The 19,912-nt window shown below is 45.9% G+C and overlaps 1 protein-coding gene across 4 annotated transcripts in view; it reads left to right on the top strand.

The window, feature by feature from the left end:
- Positions 1-19,912, top strand: part of xrcc5 (X-ray repair complementing defective repair in Chinese hamster cells 5) — a 47,328-nt gene that overhangs the window by 23,848 nt on the left and 3,568 nt on the right. For all 4 annotated transcript variants that reach the window (XM_052515729.1, XM_052515728.1, XM_052515726.1 and 1 more), the window contains exons 15-16: positions 16,905-16,992; positions 19,019-19,088. In XM_052515729.1, the coding sequence (XP_052371689.1) occupies positions 16,905-16,992; positions 19,019-19,088 (158 nt within the window). The remainder of the gene's footprint in view (positions 1-16,904; positions 16,993-19,018; positions 19,089-19,912) is intronic.

Here is a 19,912-nt window from a genome sequence, read left to right on the forward strand (position 1 = left end):
TCTAGCTGTTTGGGAACGGGTAGGTCTACATCACTAGCTGTTTGGGAATGGGTAGGTCTACATCACTAGCTGTTTGGGAATGGGTAGGTCTACATTCTAGCTGTTTGGGAACGGGTAGGTCTACATCACTAGCTGTTTGGGAATGGGTAGGTCTACATTCTAGCTGTTTGGGAATGGGTAGGTCTACATCACTAGCTGTTTGGGAATGGGTGGGTCTACATTCTAGCTGTTTGGTAATGGGTAGGTCTACATCACTAGCTGTTTGGGAATGGGTAGGTCTACATCACTAGCTGTTTGGGAATGGGTAGGTCTACATTCTAGCTGTTTGTTAATGTGTAGGTCTACATTCTAGCTGTTTGGTAATGGGTAGGTCTACATCACTAGCTGTTTGGGAATGGGTAGGTCTACATCACTAGCTGTTTGGGAATGGGTAGGTCTACATTCTAACTTTTTGGGAACGGGTAGGTCTACATCACTAGCTGTTTGGGAACGGGTAGGTCTACATCACTAGCTGTTTGGGAATGGGTAGGTCTACATCACTAGCTGTTTGGTAATGGGTAGGTCTACATCACTAGCTGTTTGGGAATGTGTAGGTCTACATTCTAGCTGTTTGGTAATGGGTAGGTCTACATCACTAGCTGTTTGGGAACGGGTAGGTCTACATTCTAGCTGTTTGGGAACGGGTAGGTCTACATCACTAGCTGTTTGGGAATGGGTAGGTCTACATCACTAGCTGTTTGGGAATGGGTAGGTCTACATTCTAACTTTTGGGAACGGGTAGGTCTACATCACTAGCTGTTTGGGAATGGGTAGGTCTACATTCTAGCTGTTTGGTAATGGGTAGGTCTACATCACTAGCTGTTTGGGAACGGGTAGGTCTACATCACTAGCTGTTTGGGAACGGGTAGGTCTACATCACTAGCTGTTTGGGAATGGGTAGGTCTACATCACTAGCTGTTTGTTAATGTGTAGGTCTACATTCTAGCTGTTTGGGAACGGGTAGGTCTACATCACTAGCTGTTTGGGAATGGGTAGGTCTACATCACTAGCTGTTTGGGAACGGGTAGGTCTACATCACTAGCTGTTTGGGAATGGGTAGGTCTACATTCTAGCTGTTTGGGAATGGGTAGGTCTACATTCTAGCTGTTTGGGAATGGGTAGGTCTACATCACTAGCTGTTTGGGAATGGGTAGGTCTACATCACTAGCAGAGCTGTTTGGGAACGGGTAGGTCTACATCACTAGCTGTTTGGTAATGTGTAGGTCTACATCACTAGCTGTTTGGGAATGGGTAGGTCTACATCACTAGCTGTTTGGGAATGGGTAGGTCTACATCACTAGCAGAGCTGTTTGGGAACGGGTAGGTCTACATCACTAGCTGTTTGGTAATGGGTAGGTCTACATCACTAGCTGTTTGGGAATGGGTAGGTCTACATCACTAGCTGTTTGGGAACGGGTAGGTCTACATCACTAGCTGTTTGGGAACGGGTAGGTCTACATCACTAGCTGTTTGGTAATGGGTAGGTCTACATCACTAGCTGTTTGGGAATGGGTAGGTCTACATCACTAGCTGTTTGGTAATGGGTAGGTCTACATCACTAGCTGTTTGGGAACGGGTAGGTCTACATCACTAGCTGTTTGGTAATGGGTAGGTCTACATCACTAGCTGTTTGGGAATGGGTAGGTCTACATCACTAGCTGTTTGGGAATGGGTAGGTCTACATTCTAGCTGTTTGGGAACGGGTAGGTCTACATCACTAGCTGTTTGGGAACGGGTAGGTCTACATTCTAGCTGTTTGGGAACGGGTAGGTCTACATTCTAGCTGTTTGGTAATGGGTAGGTCTACATCACTAGCTGTTTGGGAATGGGTAGGTCTACATCACTAGCTGTTTGGGAACGGGTAGGTCTACATCACTAGCTGTTTGGTAATGGGTAGGTCTACATCACTAGCTGTTTGGGAATGGGTAGGTCTACATTCTAGCTGTTTGGTAATGGGTAGGTCTACATCACTAGCTGTTTGGGAATGGGTAGGTCTACATCACTAGCTGTTTGGGAACGGGTAGGTCTACATCACTAGCTGTTTGGTAATGGGTAGGTCTACATCACTAGCTGTTTGGGAATGGGTAGGTCTACATCACTAGCTGTTTGAGAACGAGTAGGTCTACATCACTAGCAGAGCTGTTTGGGAACGGGTAGGTCTACATCACTAGCTGTTTGGGAATGGGTAGGTCTACATCACTAGCTGTTTGGGAACGGGTAGGTCTACATCACTAGCTGTTTGGGAATGGGTAGGTCTACATCACTAGCTGTTTGGTAATGGGTAGGTCTACATCACTAGCTGTTTGGTAATGGGTAGGTCTACATCACTAGCTGTTTGGGAATGGGTAGGTCTACATTCTAGCTGTTTGGGAATGGGTAGGTCTACATTTTAGCTGTTTGGGAATGGGTAGGTCTACATCACTAGCTGTTTGGGAATGGGTAGGTCTACATCACTAGCTGTTTGGGAATGGGTAGGTCTACATCACTAGCTGTTTGGTAATGGGTAGGTCTACATCACTAGCTGTTTGGGAATGGGTAGGTCTACATCACTAGCTGTTTGGGAATGGGTAGGTCTACATCACTAGCTGTTTTGGGTAGGTCTACATTCTAGCTGTTTGGGAACGGGTAGGTCTACATCACTAGCTGTTTGGGAACGGGTAGGTCTACATCACTAGCTGTTTGGGAACTGTTTAGCTGTTTAGGAATGGGTAGGTCTACATCACTAGCTGTTTGGGAATGGGTAGGTCTACATCACTAGCTGTTTGGGAATGGGTAGGTCTACATCACTAGCTGTTTGGGAACGGGTAGGTCTACATTCTAGCTGTTTGGGAACGGGTAGGTCTACATCACTAGCTGTTTGGGAATGGGTAGGTCTACATCACTAGCTGTTTGGGAATGGGTAGGTCTACATCACTAGCTGTTTGGTAATGGGTAGGTCTACATCACTAGCTGTTTAATGTGTAGGTCTACATCACTAGCTGTTTGGTAATGGGTAGGTCTACATCACTAGCTGTTTGGTAATGGGTAGGTCTACATCACTAGCTGTTTGGGAATGGGTAGGTCTACATCACTAGCTGTTTGGTAATGGGTAGGTCTACATCACTAGCTGTTTGGGAATGGGTAGGTCTACATCACTAGCTGTTTGGGAATGGGTAGGTCTACATTCTAGCTGTTTGGGAATGGGTAGGTCTACATCACTAGCAGAGCTGTTTGGGAATGGGTAGGTCTACATTCTAGCTGTTTGGGAACGGGTAGGTCTACATCACTAGCTGTTTGGGAATGGGTAGGTCTACATCACTAGCTGTTTGTTAATGTGTAGGTCTACATCACTAGCTGTTTAATGTGTAGGTCTACATCACTAGCTGTTTGGGAATGGGTAGGTCTACATTCTAGCTGTTTGGGAATAGGTAGGTCTACATCACTAGCTGTTTGGGAATGGGTAGGTCTACATCACTAGCTGTTTGCGAATGGGTAGGTCTACATCACTAGCTGTTTGGGAATGGGTAGGTCTACATCACTAGCTGTTTGTTAATGTGTAGGTCTACATTCTAGCTGTTTGGGAACGGGTAGGTCTACATCACTAGCTGTTTGGGAATGGGTAGGTCTACATCACTAGCTGTTTGGGAATGGGTAGGTCTACATTCTAGCTGTTTGGGAACGGGTAGGTCTACATCACTAGCTGTTTGGGAATGGGTAGGTCTACATTCTAGCTGTTTGGGAATGGGTAGGTCTACATCACTAGCTGTTTGGGAATGGGTGGGTCTACATTCTAGCTGTTTGGTAATGGGTAGGTCTACATCACTAGCTGTTTGGGAATGGGTAGGTCTACATCACTAGCTGTTTGGGAATGGGTAGGTCTACATTCTAGCTGTTTGTTAATGTGTAGGTCTACATTCTAGCTGTTTGGTAATGGGTAGGTCTACATCACTAGCTGTTTGGGAATGGGTAGGTCTACATCACTAGCTGTTTGGGAATGGGTAGGTCTACATTCTAACTTTTGGGAACGGGTAGGTCTACATCACTAGCTGTTTGGGAACGGGTAGGTCTACATCACTAGCTGTTTGGGAATGGGTAGGTCTACATCACTAGCTGTTTGGTAATGGGTAGGTCTACATCACTAGCTGTTTGGGAATGTGTAGGTCTACATTCTAGCTGTTTGGTAATGGGTAGGTCTACATCACTAGCTGTTTGGGAACGGGTAGGTCTACATTCTAGCTGTTTGGGAACGGGTAGGTCTACATCACTAGCTGTTTGGGAATGGGTAGGTCTACATCACTAGCTGTTTGGGAATGGGTAGGTCTACATTCTAACTTTTTGGGAACGGGTAGGTCTACATCACTAGCTGTTTGGGAATGGGTAGGTCTACATTCTAGCTGTTTGGTAATGGGTAGGTCTACATCACTAGCTGTTTGGGAACGGGTAGGTCTACATCACTAGCTGTTTGGGAACGGGTAGGTCTACATCACTAGCTGTTTGGGAATGGGTAGGTCTACATCACTAGCTGTTTGTTAATGTGTAGGTCTACATTCTAGCTGTTTGGGAACGGGTAGGTCTACATCACTAGCTGTTTGGGAATGGGTAGGTCTACATCACTAGCTGTTTGGGAACGGGTAGGTCTACATCACTAGCTGTTTGGGAATGGGTAGGTCTACATTCTAGCTGTTTGGGAATGGGTAGGTCTACATTCTAGCTGTTTGGGAATGGGTAGGTCTACATCACTAGCTGTTTGGGAATGGGTAGGTCTACATCACTAGCAGAGCTGTTTGGGAACGGGTAGGTCTACATCACTAGCTGTTTGGTAATGTGTAGGTCTACATCACTAGCTGTTTGGGAATGGGTAGGTCTACATCACTAGCTGTTTGGGAATGGGTAGGTCTACATCACTAGCTGTTTGGGAATGGGTAGGTCTACATCACTAGCAGAGCTGTTTGGGAACGGGTAGGTCTACATCACTAGCTGTTTGGTAATGGGTAGGTCTACATCACTAGCTGTTTGGGAATGGGTAGGTCTACATCACTAGCTGTTTGGGAACGGGTAGGTCTACATCACTAGCTGTTTGGGAACGGGTAGGTCTACATCACTAGCTGTTTGGTAATGGGTAGGTCTACATCACTAGCTGTTTGGGAATGGGTAGGTCTACATCACTAGCTGTTTGGTAATGGGTAGGTCTACATCACTAGCTGTTTGGGAACGGGTAGGTCTACATCACTAGCTGTTTGGTAATGGGTAGGTCTACATCACTAGCTGTTTGGGAATGGGTAGGTCTACATCACTAGCTGTTTGGGAATGGGTAGGTCTACATTCTAGCTGTTTGGGAACGGGTAGGTCTACATCACTAGCTGTTTGGGAACGGGTAGGTCTACATTCTAGCTGTTTGGGAACGGGTAGGTCTACATTCTAGCTGTTTGGTAATGGGTAGGTCTACATCACTAGCTGTTTGGGAATGGGTAGGTCTACATCACTAGCTGTTTGGGAACGGGTAGGTCTACATCACTAGCTGTTTGGTAATGGGTAGGTCTACATCACTAGCTGTTTGGGAATGGGTAGGTCTACATTCTAGCTGTTTGGTAATGGGTAGGTCTACATCACTAGCTGTTTGGGAATGGGTAGGTCTACATCACTAGCTGTTTGGGAACGGGTAGGTCTACATCACTAGCTGTTTGGTAATGGGTAGGTCTACATCACTAGCTGTTTGGGAATGGGTAGGTCTACATCACTAGCTGTTTGAGAACGAGTAGGTCTACATCACTAGCAGAGCTGTTTGGGAACGGGTAGGTCTACATCACTAGCTGTTTGGGAATGGGTAGGTCTACATCACTAGCTGTTTGGGAACGGGTAGGTCTACATCACTAGCTGTTTGGGAATGGGTAGGTCTACATCACTAGCTGTTTGGTAATGGGTAGGTCTACATCACTAGCTGTTTGGTAATGGGTAGGTCTACATCACTAGCTGTTTGGGAATGGGTAGGTCTACATTCTAGCTGTTTGGGAATGGGTAGGTCTACATTCTAGCTGTTTGGGAATGGGTAGGTCTACATCACTAGCTGTTTGGGAATGGGTAGGTCTACATCACTAGCTGTTTGGGAATGGGTAGGTCTACATCACTAGCTGTTTGGTAATGGGTAGGTCTACATCACTAGCTGTTTGGGAATGGGTAGGTCTACATCACTAGCTGTTTGGGAATGGGTAGGTCTACATCACTAGCTGTTTGGGAATGGGTAGGTCTACATTCTAGCTGTTTGGGAACGGGTAGGTCTACATCACTAGCTGTTTGGGAACGGGTAGGTCTACATCACTAGCTGTTTGGGAACGGGTAGGTCTACATCACTAGCTGTTTAGGAATGGGTAGGTCTACATCACTAGCTGTTTGGGAATGGGTAGGTCTACATCACTAGCTGTTTGGGAATGGGTAGGTCTACATCACTAGCTGTTTGGGAACGGGTAGGTCTACATTCTAGCTGTTTGGGAACGGGTAGGTCTACATCACTAGCTGTTTGGGAATGGGTAGGTCTACATCACTAGCTGTTTGGGAATGGGTAGGTCTACATCACTAGCTGTTTGGTAATGGGTAGGTCTACATCACTAGCTGTTTAATGTGTAGGTCTACATCACTAGCTGTTTGGTAATGGGTAGGTCTACATCACTAGCTGTTTGGTAATGGGTAGGTCTACATCACTAGCTGTTTGGGAATGGGTAGGTCTACATCACTAGCTGTTTGGTAATGGGTAGGTCTACATCACTAGCTGTTTGGGAATGGGTAGGTCTACATCACTAGCTGTTTGGGAATGGGTAGGTCTACATTCTAGCTGTTTGGGAATGGGTAGGTCTACATCACTAGCAGAGCTGTTTGGGAATCGGTAGGTCTACATCACTAGCAGAGCTGTTTGGGAACGGGTAGGTCTACATTCTAGCTGTTTGGGAATGGGTAGGTCTACATCACTAGCTGAGCTGTTTGGGAACGGGTAGGTCTACATCACTAGCTGTTTGGGAATGGGTAGGTCTACATCACTAGCTGTTTGGGAATGGGTAGGTCTACATCACTAGCTGTTTGGGAATGGGTAGGTCTACATTCTACTTTGGGAATGGGTAGGTCTACATCACTAGCTGTTTGGGAACGGGTAGGTCTACATTCTACTTTGGGAATGGGTAGGTCTACATCACTAGCTGTTTGGGAATGGGTAGGTCTACATCACTAGCTGTTTGGGAATGGGTAGGTCTACATCACTAGCTGTTTGGGAATGGGTAGGTCTACATTCTAGCTGTTTGGGAACGGGTAGGTCTACATCACTAGCTGTTTGGGAATGGGTAGGTCTACATCACTAGCTGTTTGGGAATGGGTAGGTCTACATTCTAACTTTTTGGGAACGGGTAGGTCTACATCACTAGCTGTTTGGGAATGGGTAGGTCTACATTCTAGCTGTTTGGTAATGGGTAGGTCTACATCACTAGCTGTTTGGGAACGGGTAGGTCTACATCACTAGCTGTTTGGGAACGGGTAGGTCTACATCACTAGCTGTTTGGGAATGGGTAGGTCTACATCACTAGCTGTTTGTTAATGTGTAGGTCTACATTCTAGCTGTTTGGGAACGGGTAGGTCTACATCACTAGCTGTTTGGGAATGGGTAGGTCTACATCACTAGCTGTTTGGGAACGGGTAGGTCTACATCACTAGCTGTTTGGGAATGGGTAGGTCTACATTCTAGCTGTTTGGGAATGGGTAGGTCTACATTCTAGCTGTTTGGGAATGGGTAGGTCTACATCACTAGCTGTTTGGGAATGGGTAGGTCTACATCACTAGCAGAGCTGTTTGGGAACGGGTAGGTCTACATCACTAGCTGTTTGGTAATGTGTAGGTCTACATCACTAGCTGTTTGGGAATGGGTAGGTCTACATCACTAGCTGTTTGGGAATGGGTAGGTCTACATCACTAGCTGTTTGGGAATGGGTAGGTCTACATCACTAGCAGAGCTGTTTGGGAACGGGTAGGTCTACATCACTAGCTGTTTGGTAATGGGTAGGTCTACATCACTAGCTGTTTGGGAATGGGTAGGTCTACATCACTAGCTGTTTGGGAACGGGTAGGTCTACATCACTAGCTGTTTGGTAATGGGTAGGTCTACATCACTAGCTGTTTGGGAATGGGTAGGTCTACATCACTAGCTGTTTGGTAATGGGTAGGTCTACATCACTAGCTGTTTGGGAACGGGTAGGTCTACATCACTAGCTGTTTGGTAATGGGTAGGTCTACATCACTAGCTGTTTGGGAATGGGTAGGTCTACATCACTAGCTGTTTGGGAATGGGTAGGTCTACATTCTAGCTGTTTGGGAACGGGTAGGTCTACATCACTAGCTGTTTGGGAACGGGTAGGTCTACATTCTAGCTGTTTGGGAACGGGTAGGTCTACATTCTAGCTGTTTGGTAATGGGTAGGTCTACATCACTAGCTGTTTGGGAATGGGTAGGTCTACATCACTAGCTGTTTGGGAACGGGTAGGTCTACATCACTAGCTGTTTGGTAATGGGTAGGTCTACATCACTAGCTGTTTGGGAATGGGTAGGTCTACATTCTAGCTGTTTGGTAATGGGTAGGTCTACATCACTAGCTGTTTGGGAATGGGTAGGTCTACATCACTAGCTGTTTGGGAACGGGTAGGTCTACATCACTAGCTGTTTGGTAATGGGTAGGTCTACATCACTAGCTGTTTGGGAATGGGTAGGTCTACATCACTAGCTGTTTGAGAACGAGTAGGTCTACATCACTAGCAGAGCTGTTTGGGAACGGGTAGGTCTACATCACTAGCTGTTTGGGAATGGGTAGGTCTACATCACTAGCTGTTTGGGAACGGGTAGGTCTACATCACTAGCTGTTTGGGAATGGGTAGGTCTACATCACTAGCTGTTTGGTAATGGGTAGGTCTACATCACTAGCTGTTTGGTAATGGGTAGGTCTACATCACTAGCTGTTTGGGAATGGGTAGGTCTACATTCTAGCTGTTTGGGAATGGGTAGGTCTACATTCTAGCTGTTTGGGAATGGGTAGGTCTACATCACTAGCTGTTTGGGAATGGGTAGGTCTACATCACTAGCTGTTTGGGAATGGGTAGGTCTACATCACTAGCTGTTTGGTAATGGGTAGGTCTACATCACTAGCTGTTTGGGAATGGGTAGGTCTACATCACTAGCTGTTTGGGAATGGGTAGGTCTACATCACTAGCTGTTTGGGAATGGGTAGGTCTACATTCTAGCTGTTTGGGAACGGGTAGGTCTACATCACTAGCTGTTTGGGAACGGGTAGGTCTACATCACTAGCTGTTTGGGAACGGGTAGGTCTACATCACTAGCTGTTTAGGAATGGGTAGGTCTACATCACTAGCTGTTTGGGAATGGGTAGGTCTACATCACTAGCTGTTTGGGAATGGGTAGGTCTACATCACTAGCTGTTTGGGAACGGGTAGGTCTACATTCTAGCTGTTTGGGAACGGGTAGGTCTACATCACTAGCTGTTTGGGAATGGGTAGGTCTACATCACTAGCTGTTTGGGAATGGGTAGGTCTACATCACTAGCTGTTTGGTAATGGGTAGGTCTACATCACTAGCTGTTTAATGTGTAGGTCTACATCACTAGCTGTTTGGTAATGGGTAGGTCTACATCACTAGCTGTTTGGTAATGGGTAGGTCTACATCACTAGCTGTTTGGGAATGGGTAGGTCTACATCACTAGCTGTTTGGTAATGGGTAGGTCTACATCACTAGCTGTTTGGGAATGGGTAGGTCTACATCACTAGCTGTTTGGGAATGGGTAGGTCTACATTCTAGCTGTTTGGGAATGGGTAGGTCTACATCACTAGCAGAGCTGTTTGGGAATCGGTAGGTCTACATCACTAGCAGAGCTGTTTGGGAACGGGTAGGTCTACATTCTAGCTGTTTGGGAATGGGTAGGTCTACATCACTAGCTGAGCTGTTTGGGAACGGGTAGGTCTACATCACTAGCTGTTTGGGAATGGGTAGGTCTACATCACTAGCTGTTTGGGAATGGGTAGGTCTACATCACTAGCTGTTTGGGAATGGGTAGGTCTACATTCTACTTTGGGAATGGGTAGGTCTACATCACTAGCTGTTTGGGAACGGGTAGGTCTACATTCTACTTTGGGAATGGGTAGGTCTACATCACTAGCTGTTTGGGAATGGGTAGGTCTACATCACTAGCTGTTTGGGAATGGGTAGGTCTACATCACTAGCTGTTTGGGAATGGGTAGGTCTACATTCTACTTTGGGAACGGGTAGGTCTACATCACTAGCTGTTTGGGAATGGGTAGGTCTACATCACTAGCTGTTTGGGAATGGGTAGGTCTACATCACTAGCTGTTTGGGAATGGGTAGGTCTACATCACTAGCTGTTTGGGAACGGGTAGGTCTACATCACTAGCTGTTTGAGAATGGGTAGGTCTACATTCTAGTTTGGGAACAGGCAGGTCTACATTCTAGTTTGGGAACGGGCAGGTCTACATTCTAGTTTGGGAACGGGTAGGTCTACATTCTAGCTGTTTGGGAATGGGTAGGTCTACATTCTAGCTGTTTGGAAACGGGCAGGTCTACATTCTAGCTGTTTGGGAACGGGCAGGTCTACATTCTAGTTTGGGAACGGGTAGGTCTACATCACTAGCTGTTTGGGAATGGGTAGGTCTGCATCACTAGCTGTTTGGGAATGGGTAGGTCTACATTCTAGCTGTTTGGGAACGGGTAGGTCTACATCACTAGCTGTTTGGGAATGGGTAGGTCTACATCACTAGCTGTTTGTTAATGTGTAGGTCTACATCACTAGCTGTTTAATGTGTAGGTCTACATCACTAGCTGTTTGGGAATGGGTAGGTCTACATTCTAGCTGTTTGGGAATAGGTAGGTCTACATCACTAGCTGTTTGGGAATGGGTAGGTCTACATCACTAGCTGTTTGCGAATGGGTAGGTCTACATCACTAGCTGTTTGGGAATGGGTAGGTCTACATCACTAGCTGTTTGTTAATGTGTAGGTCTACATTCTAGCTGTTTGGGAACGGGTAGGTCTACATCACTAGCTGTTTGGGAATGGGTAGGTCTACATCACTAGCTGTTTGGGAATGGGTAGGTCTACATTCTAGCTGTTTGGGAACGGGTAGGTCTACATCACTAGCTGTTTGGGAATGGGTAGGTCTACATTCTAGCTGTTTGGGAATGGGTAGGTCTACATCACTAGCTGTTTGGGAATGGGTAGGTCTACATTCTAGCTGTTTGGTAATGGGTAGGTCTACATCACTAGCTGTTTGGGAATGGGTAGGTCTACATCACTAGCTGTTTGGGAATGGGTAGGTCTACATTCTAGCTGTTTGTTAATGTGTAGGTCTACATTCTAGCTGTTTGGTAATGGGTAGGTCTACATCACTAGCTGTTTGGGAATGGGTAGGTCTACATCACTAGCTGTTTGGGAATGGGTAGGTCTACATTCTAACTTTTTGGGAACGGGTAGGTCTACATCACTAGCTGTTTGGGAACGGGTAGGTCTACATCACTAGCTGTTTGGGAATGGGTAGGTCTACATCACTAGCTGTTTGGTAATGGGTAGGTCTACATCACTAGCTGTTTGGGAATGTGTAGGTCTACATTCTAGCTGTTTGGTAATGGGTAGGTCTACATCACTAGCTGTTTGGGAACGGGTAGGTCTACATTCTAGCTGTTTGGTAATGGGTAGGTCTACATCACTAGCTGTTTGGGAATGGGTAGGTCTACATCACTAGCTGTTTGGGAATGGGTAGGTCTACATTCTAACTTTTTGGGAACGGGTAGGTCTACATCACTAGCTGTTTGGGAATGGGTAGGTCTACATTCTAGCTGTTTGGTAATGGGTAGGTCTACATCACTAGCTGTTTGGGAACGGGTAGGTCTACATCACTAGCTGTTTGGGAACGGGTAGGTCTACATCACTAGCTGTTTGGGAATGGGTAGGTCTACATCACTAGCTGTTTGTTAATGTGTAGGTCTACATTCTAGCTGTTTGGGAACGGGTAGGTCTACATCACTAGCTTTTTGGGAATGGGTAGGTCTACATCACTAGCTGTTTGGGAACGGGTAGGTCTACATCACTAGCTGTTTGGGAATGGGTAGGTCTACATTCTAGCTGTTTGGGAATGGGTAGGTCTACATTCTAGCTGTTTGGGAATGGGTAGGTCTACATCACTAGCTGTTTGGGAATGGGTAGGTCTACATCACTAGCAGAGCTGTTTGGGAACGGGTAGGTCTACATCACTAGCTGTTTGGTAATGTGTAGGTCTACATCACTAGCTGTTTGGGAATGGGTAGGTCTACATCACTAGCTGTTTGGGAATGGGTAGGTCTACATCACTAGCAGAGCTGTTTGGGAACGGGTAGGTCTACATCACTAGCTGTTTGGTAATGGGTAGGTCTACATCACTAGCTGTTTGGGAATGGGTAGGTCTACATCACTAGCTGTTTGGGAACGGGTAGGTCTACATCACTAGCAGAGCTGTTTGGGAATGGGTAGGTCTACATCACTAGCTGTTTGGGAATGGGTAGGTCTACATTCTAGCTGTTTGGTAATGGGTAGGTCTACATCACTAGCTGTTTGGGAATGGGTAGGTCTACATCACTAGCTGTTTGGGAACGGGTAGGTCTACATCACTAGCTGTTTGGTAATGGGTAGGTCTACATCACTAGCTGTTTGGGAATGGGTAGGTCTACATCACTAGCTGTTTGGTAATGGGTAGGTCTACATCACTAGCTGTTTGGGAACGGGTAGGTCTACATCACTAGCTGTTTGGTAATGGGTAGGTCTACATCACTAGCTGTTTGGGAATGGGTAGGTCTACATCACTAGCTGTTTGGGAATGGGTAGGTCTACATTCTAGCTGTTTGGGAACGGGTAGGTCTACATCACTAGCTGTTTGGGAACGGGTAGGTCTACATTCTAGCTGTTTGGGAACGGGTAGGTCTACATTCTAGCTGTTTGGTAATGGGTAGGTCTACATCACTAGCTGTTTGGGAATGGGTAGGTCTACATCACTAGCTGTTTGGGAACGGGTAGGTCTACATCACTAGCTGTTTGGGAATGGGTAGGTCTACATCACTAGCTGTTTGAGAACGAGTAGGTCTACATCACTAGCAGAGCTGTTTGGGAACGGGTAGGTCTACATCACTAGCTGTTTGGGAATGGGTAGGTCTACATCACTAGCTGTTTGGGAACGGGTAGGTCTACATCACTAGCTGTTTGGGAATGGGTAGGTCTACATCACTAGCTGTTTGGGAATGGGTAGGTCTACATCACTAGCTGTTTGGTAATGGGTAGGTCTACATCACTAGCTGTTTGGGAATGGGTAGGTCTACATTCTAGCTGTTTGGGAATGGGTAGGTCTACATTCTAGCTGTTTGGGAATGGGTAGGTCTACATCACTAGCTGTTTGGGAATGGGTAGGTCTACATCACTAGCTGTTTGGGAATGGGTAGGTCTACATCACTAGCTGTTTGGTAATGGGTAGGTCTACATCACTAGCTGTTTGGGAATGGGTAGGTCTACATCACTAGCTGTTTGGTAATGGGTAGGTCTACATCACTAGCTGTTTGGGAATGGGTAGGTCTACATCACTAGCTGTTTGGGAACGGGTAGGTCTACATCACTAGCTGTTTGGTAATGGGTAGGTCTACATCACTAGCTGTTTGGGAATGGGTAGGTCTACATCACTAGCTGTTTGGTAATGGGTAGGTCTACATTCTAGCTGTTTGGGAACGGGTAGGTCTACATTCTAGCTGTTTGGTAATGGGTAGGTCTACATCACTAGCTGTTTGGGAACGGGTAGGTCTACATTCTAGCTGTTTGGGAACGGGTAGGTCTACATTCTAGCTGTTTGGGAACGGGTAGGTCTACATCACTAGCTGTTTGGTAATGGGTAGGTCTACATCACTAGCTGTTTGGGAATGGGTAGGTCTACATCACTAGCTGTTTGGTAATGGGTAGGTCTACATTCTAGCTGTTTGGGAATGGGTAGGTCTACATCACTAGCTGTTTGGGAATGGGTAGGTCTACATTCTAGCTGTTTGGGAACGGGTAGGTCTACATCACTAGCTGTTTGGTAATGGGTAGGTCTACATCACTAGCTGTTTGGTAATGGGTAGGTCTACATCACTAGCAGAGCTGTTTGGGAATGGGTAGGTCTACATCACTAGCTGTTTGGGAATGGGTAGGTCTACATCACTAGCTGTTTGGTAATGGGTAGGTCTACATCACTAGCTGTTTGTTAATGTGTAGGTCTACATTCTAGCTGTTTGGGAACAGGTAGGTCTACATCACTAGCTGTTTGCGAATGTGTAGGTCTACATCACTAGCTGTTTGGTAATGGGTAGGTCTACATCACTAGCTGTTTGGTAATGGGTAGGTCTAATCAAATTTATTTATATAGCCCTTCGTACATCAGCTGATATCTGAAAGTGCTGTACAGAAACCCAGCCTAAAACCCCGAACAGCAAGCGATGCAGGTGTAGAAGAGAGAGGAGCCAGGCTATGTGGGGTGGCCAGTCCTCTTCTGGCTGTGCCGGGTGGAGAGGAACCAGGCTATGTGGGGTGGCCAGTCCTCTTCTGGCTGTGCCGGGTGGAGAGGAACCAGGCTATGTGGGGTGGCCAGTCCTCTTCTGGCTGTGCCGGGTGGAGAGGAGCCAGGCTATGTGGGGTGGCCAGTCTTCTTCTGGCTGTGCCGGGTGGAGATTATAAACCTAGAGAGGAACCAGGCTATGTGGGGTGGCCAGTCCTCTTCTGGCTGTGCCGGGTGGAGATTAGAAACCTAGAGAGGAACCAGGCTATGTGGGGTGGCCAGTCCTCTTCTGGCTGTGCCGGGTGGAGATTATAACAACATGGCCAAGATGTTCAAATGTTCATAAATGACCAGCATGGTCAAATAATAATAATCACAGGCAGAACAGTTGAAACTGAAGCAGCAGCACGGCCAGGTGGACTGGGGACAGCAAGGATTCATCATGCCAAGTAGCCCTGAGGCATGGTCCTAGGGCTCTAGCTGTTTGGGAACGGGCAGGTCTACATTCTAGTTTGGGAACGGGTAGGTCTACATTCTAACTTTTTGGGAACGGGCAGGTCTACATCATTAGCAGAGCTGTTTGGGAATGGGTAGGTCTACATCACTAGCAGAGCTGTTTGTTAATGGGTAGGTCTACATCACTAGCAGAGCTGTTTGGGAACGGGTAGGTCTACATCATTAGCAGAGCTGTTTGGGAACGGGTAGGTCTACATCACTAGCTGTTTGGGAACGGGTAGGTCTACATTCTAGCTGTTTGGGAACGGGTAGGTCTACATTCTAACTTTTTGGGAACGGGTAGGTCTACATCATTAGCAGAGCTGTTTGGGAATGGGTAGGTCTACATCACTAGCTGAGCTGTTTGGGAATGGGTAGGTCTACATCACTAGCAGAGCTGTTTGGGAATGGGTAGGTCTACATCACTAGCTGTTTGGGAATGGGTAGGTCTACATCACTAGCTGAGCTGTTTGGGAATGGGTAGGTCTACATCACTAGCAGAGCTGTTTGGGAATGGGTAGGTCTACATCACTAGCTGTTTGGGAATGGGTAGGTCTACATCACTAGCTGTTTGTTAATGTGTAGGTCTACATTCTAACTGTTTGGGAACGGGTAGGTCTACATCACTAGCTGTTTGGTAATGGGTAGGTCTACATCACTAGCTGTTTGGGAATGGGTAGGTCTACATTCTAGCTGTTTGGGAATGGGTAGGTCTACATCACTAGCAGAGCTGTTTGGGAATGGGTAGGTCTACATTCTAGCTGTTTGAGAATGGGTAGGTCTATATTCTAGCTGTTTGGTAATGGGTAGGTCTACATTCTAGCTGTTTGGGAATGGGTAGGTCTACATCACTAGCAGAGCTGTTTGGGAACGGGTAGGTCTACATCACTAGCAGAGCTGTTTGGGAATGGGTAGGTCTACATCACTAGCAGAGCTGTTTAGGAATGGGTAGGTCTATATTCTAGCTGTTTGAGAATGGGTAGGTCTACATTCTAGCTGTTTGAGAATGGGTAGGTCTACATTCTAGCTGTTTGGGAACGGGTAGGTCTACATTCTAGCTGTTTGAGAACGAGTAGGTCCATATTCTAGCTGTTTGAGAACGGGTAGGTCTACATCATTAGCTGTTTGGGAACGGGTGGTCTACATTCTAGATGTTTGGGAACAAGTAGGAATGTGATTCAAATCTCATAGCTACTAGTTTGTCACCTCATTAATGCTTAGTTTCAGATGGGTTCTAAACTACTTGTTATCTCTTTCTTAACTACAGGGCTGGAAACAATATTGTGATCATATCAGTTGTGTAGAACACTCCATGGGAGATTCAGTATTGGGCAAAAATCTGTTCTCTCTTCAACAACTCTGTCCAGAAACCGGGCACCATATGTAGAGGCAGGTTGTTAATAGGCAAACGGAGGAGTTTGATCTCCTCAATGGCCTCCGGGTGGGACCTCCCGGCAGCTAGCGCGGCATTGTTTTAATAATCCACACCCCCTTTGAGTCCGCTCTTTTCTCAAAGGAGAAAACCATACGCTACTTATCCTTTAATCTAGAAAATGGCTCGCACGACTTGCTTTTATTTGTATGTCTTTACACGTGTTTTGGGATTCCTCCTATGTAAACGGAATTTGCCTCATGACATGTTAGTGGAGATAGAGGATTGTTTCATACAAGCGCATGTATTTCCTCTCCTCGGTTACCTTTAACCTTTTTCAAAAGGAGGAGAGTACGGAGTGCGTGAGGAGTCACGCAAAACCAGTTGAGTATATCCCCATATAACTGACCCTCTTTATCCTCTGCAGCACTGAGGAGCCTGATGCCAAGAAGGCCAAAGTTGACGAGGAAGAAGACTTTAACCTGGCTGACATCACAGAGGGAAGCATCACACAGGTGAGAGTAGGCCAGAGGACTTAACATAGGATCTGGAATGATTGAAAGTACACTATCATATACAGAACCAATCAAAAGTTTGGACATACCTGCTCATTCAACGGTTTTTCTTCCTTTTTTAAATATTTTCTACATTGTAGAATAATAGTGAAGACATCAACTATGAAATAACACATATGGAATCATGTAGTAACCAAAAAAGTGTTAAATCAAAATATATCTTCTATTTGAGATTCTTCAAAGTAGCCACTCTTTGCCTTGATGAGAGCTTTGCACACTCTTGGCATTCTCTCAACCAGCTTCACCTGGAATGCTTTTCCAACAATCTTGAAGGAGTTCCCACATATGCTGAGCACTGGTTTGTTGCTTTTCCTTAACCTCTTATGACTGCATCCCTTTTTGAAGGCGCTGTGTTCCAATGTCTCCTTATATGGCTGTGAATGGGCCAGGAATGAGCTTACACTTTCTGTCATTTCCCCAAGGTGTCTGCAGCATTGTGACATGTTTGTAGGCATATCATTGGAAGATTGACCATTTTACACTACATCTACTAGGTGCTCGCTTGGTGTCCTCCGTCGCAATTATTGCGTAATCTCCAGCTGCGTGTATTTTTCCATTTGCTTCCGAGGAGAAACCCAACTGCCACAAATGATTTATTATTGAATAGATATGTGAAAAACACCTTGAGGATTGATTCTAAACAACGTTTGCCATGTTTCTGTCGATATTATGGAGTTAATTTGGGAAAAAGTTCGGCATTGTAATGACTGAATTTTCGGGGGGGTTTTCTTAGCCAAACGTGATGAACAAAACGGAGCGAGATCTCCTACACAAATAATATTTTTGGAAAAAATGAACAGAGACTCTGAGTCTCCTCATTGAAAACATCCGAAGTTCTTCAAAGGTAAATGATTTTATTTGAATGCTTTTCTTGTTTTTGTGAAAATGTTGCCTGCTGAATGCTAGGCTTAATGCTATGCTAGCTATCAATACTCTTACACAAATGCTTGTGTAGCTATGGTTGAAAAGCATATTTTTAAAATCTGAGATGAGTGTTGTTAACAAAAGGATAAGCTTGTGAGTGAATATATTTCTTTCATTTCATTTGCGATTTTCATGAATAGTTAACGTTGCGTTATGGTAATGAGCTTGAGGCTATGATTACGCTATGATGAAACCAAAATAGAACTTTTTGGTAAAAACTCAACTCGTCGTGTTTGGAGGACAAAGAATGCTGAGTTGCATCCAAAGAACACCATACCTACTGTGAAGCATGGGGGTGGCAACATCATGCTTCGGGCTGTTTTTCTGCTAGGGACCAGGACGACTGATCCGTGTAAAGGAAAGAATGAATGGGGCCATGTATCGTAAGATTTTCAGTGAAAACCTCCTTCCATCAGCAAGGGCATTGAAGTCAAAACGTGGCTGGGTCTTTCAGCATGACAATGATCCCAAACACACTGCCCGGGCAACGAAGGAGTGGCTTCGTAAGAAGCATTTCAAGGTCCTGGAGTGGCCTTGCCGGTCTCCAGAGCTTATCCCCATAGAAAATCTTTGGAGGGAGTTGAAAGTCCGTGTTGCCCAGCAACAGCCCCAAAACATCACTGCTCTGGAGGAGATCTGCATGGAGGAATGGGCCAAAATACCAGCAACAGTGTGTGAAAACCTTGCGAAGACTTACAGAAAACGTTTTGACCTCTGTCATTGCCAACAAAGGGTATATAACAAAGTATTGAGATAAACTTTTGTTATTGACCAAATACTTATTTTCCACCATAATTTGCAAATAAATTCATTAAAAATCCTACAATGTGATTTTCTGGATTTTTTTTCTCATTTTGTCTGTCATAGTTGAAGTGTACCTATGATGAAAATTACAGGCCTCTCTCATCTTTTTAAGTGGGAGAACTTGCACAATTGGTGGCTGACTGAATACTTTTTTGCCCCACTGTATATCATATAATTTACCTGTGTTCCTCTACCAGGTGTTCTCTACTGTATGTTGACCTGTGTGTTCCTCTACCAGGTGGGCAGTGTAGATCCAGCACGGGATTTCCGCACTCTGATTCGCCAGAAGAGTCTTCCGTTTGGAGAGGGTGAGATGATTAGCTGGTTCTACTCTCTCCTTCTCAAACAAGTCTCATGGCCCATGGTTTTTGCCTAGCCTGGTCCCAGATCTGTTTGTACAGTCTTGGCAGCTCTTATGGTCATTGGCAAGATGACCATGAGGGGGTATCCTACCAATCAGGTGTTCTATACTGTATGTTTACACTTGAGTTCAACTCGGGATAACTAGTCATATGAATGTGGCTCACCTTTTAGCCAGGTACATTTCTATAGCAAGGAATCCTTCATAACTAATCTGCTCCAGGGCAGGCTAGCTCAGGGCTAACTCCACTATCCTGCATTCAGAACTAACGTGCTCCAGGGCAGGCTAACTCAGGGCTTACTCCACTATCCTGCATTCAGAACTAACCTGCTCCAGGGCAGGCTAACTCAGGGCTAACTCCACTATCCTGCATTCAGAACTAACCTGCTCCAGGGCAGGCTAACTCAGGGCTAACTCCACTATCCTGCATTCAGAACTAACCTGCTCCAGGGCAGGCTAACTCCACTACCCTGCATTCAGAACTAACCTGCTCCAGGGCAGGCTAACTCAGGGCTAACTCCACTATCCTGCATTCAGAACTAACCTGCTCCAGGGCAGACTAGCTCAGGGCTAACTCCACTATCCTGCATTCAGAACTAACGTGCTCCAGGGCAGGCTAACTCAGGGCTAACTCCACTATCCTGCATTCAGAACTAACCTGCTCCAGAGCAGACTAGCTCAGGGCTAACTCCACTATCCTGCATTCAGAACTAACGTGCTCCAGGGCAGGGTAACTCAGGGCTAACTCCACTATCCTGCATTCAGAACTAA

Source organism: Oncorhynchus keta, unplaced genomic scaffold, assembly GCF_023373465.1.
Source record: "Oncorhynchus keta strain PuntledgeMale-10-30-2019 unplaced genomic scaffold, Oket_V2 Un_scaffold_29898_pilon_pilon, whole genome shotgun sequence".
In the NCBI taxonomy this organism is placed as follows: domain Eukaryota; kingdom Metazoa; phylum Chordata; class Actinopteri; order Salmoniformes; family Salmonidae; genus Oncorhynchus; species Oncorhynchus keta.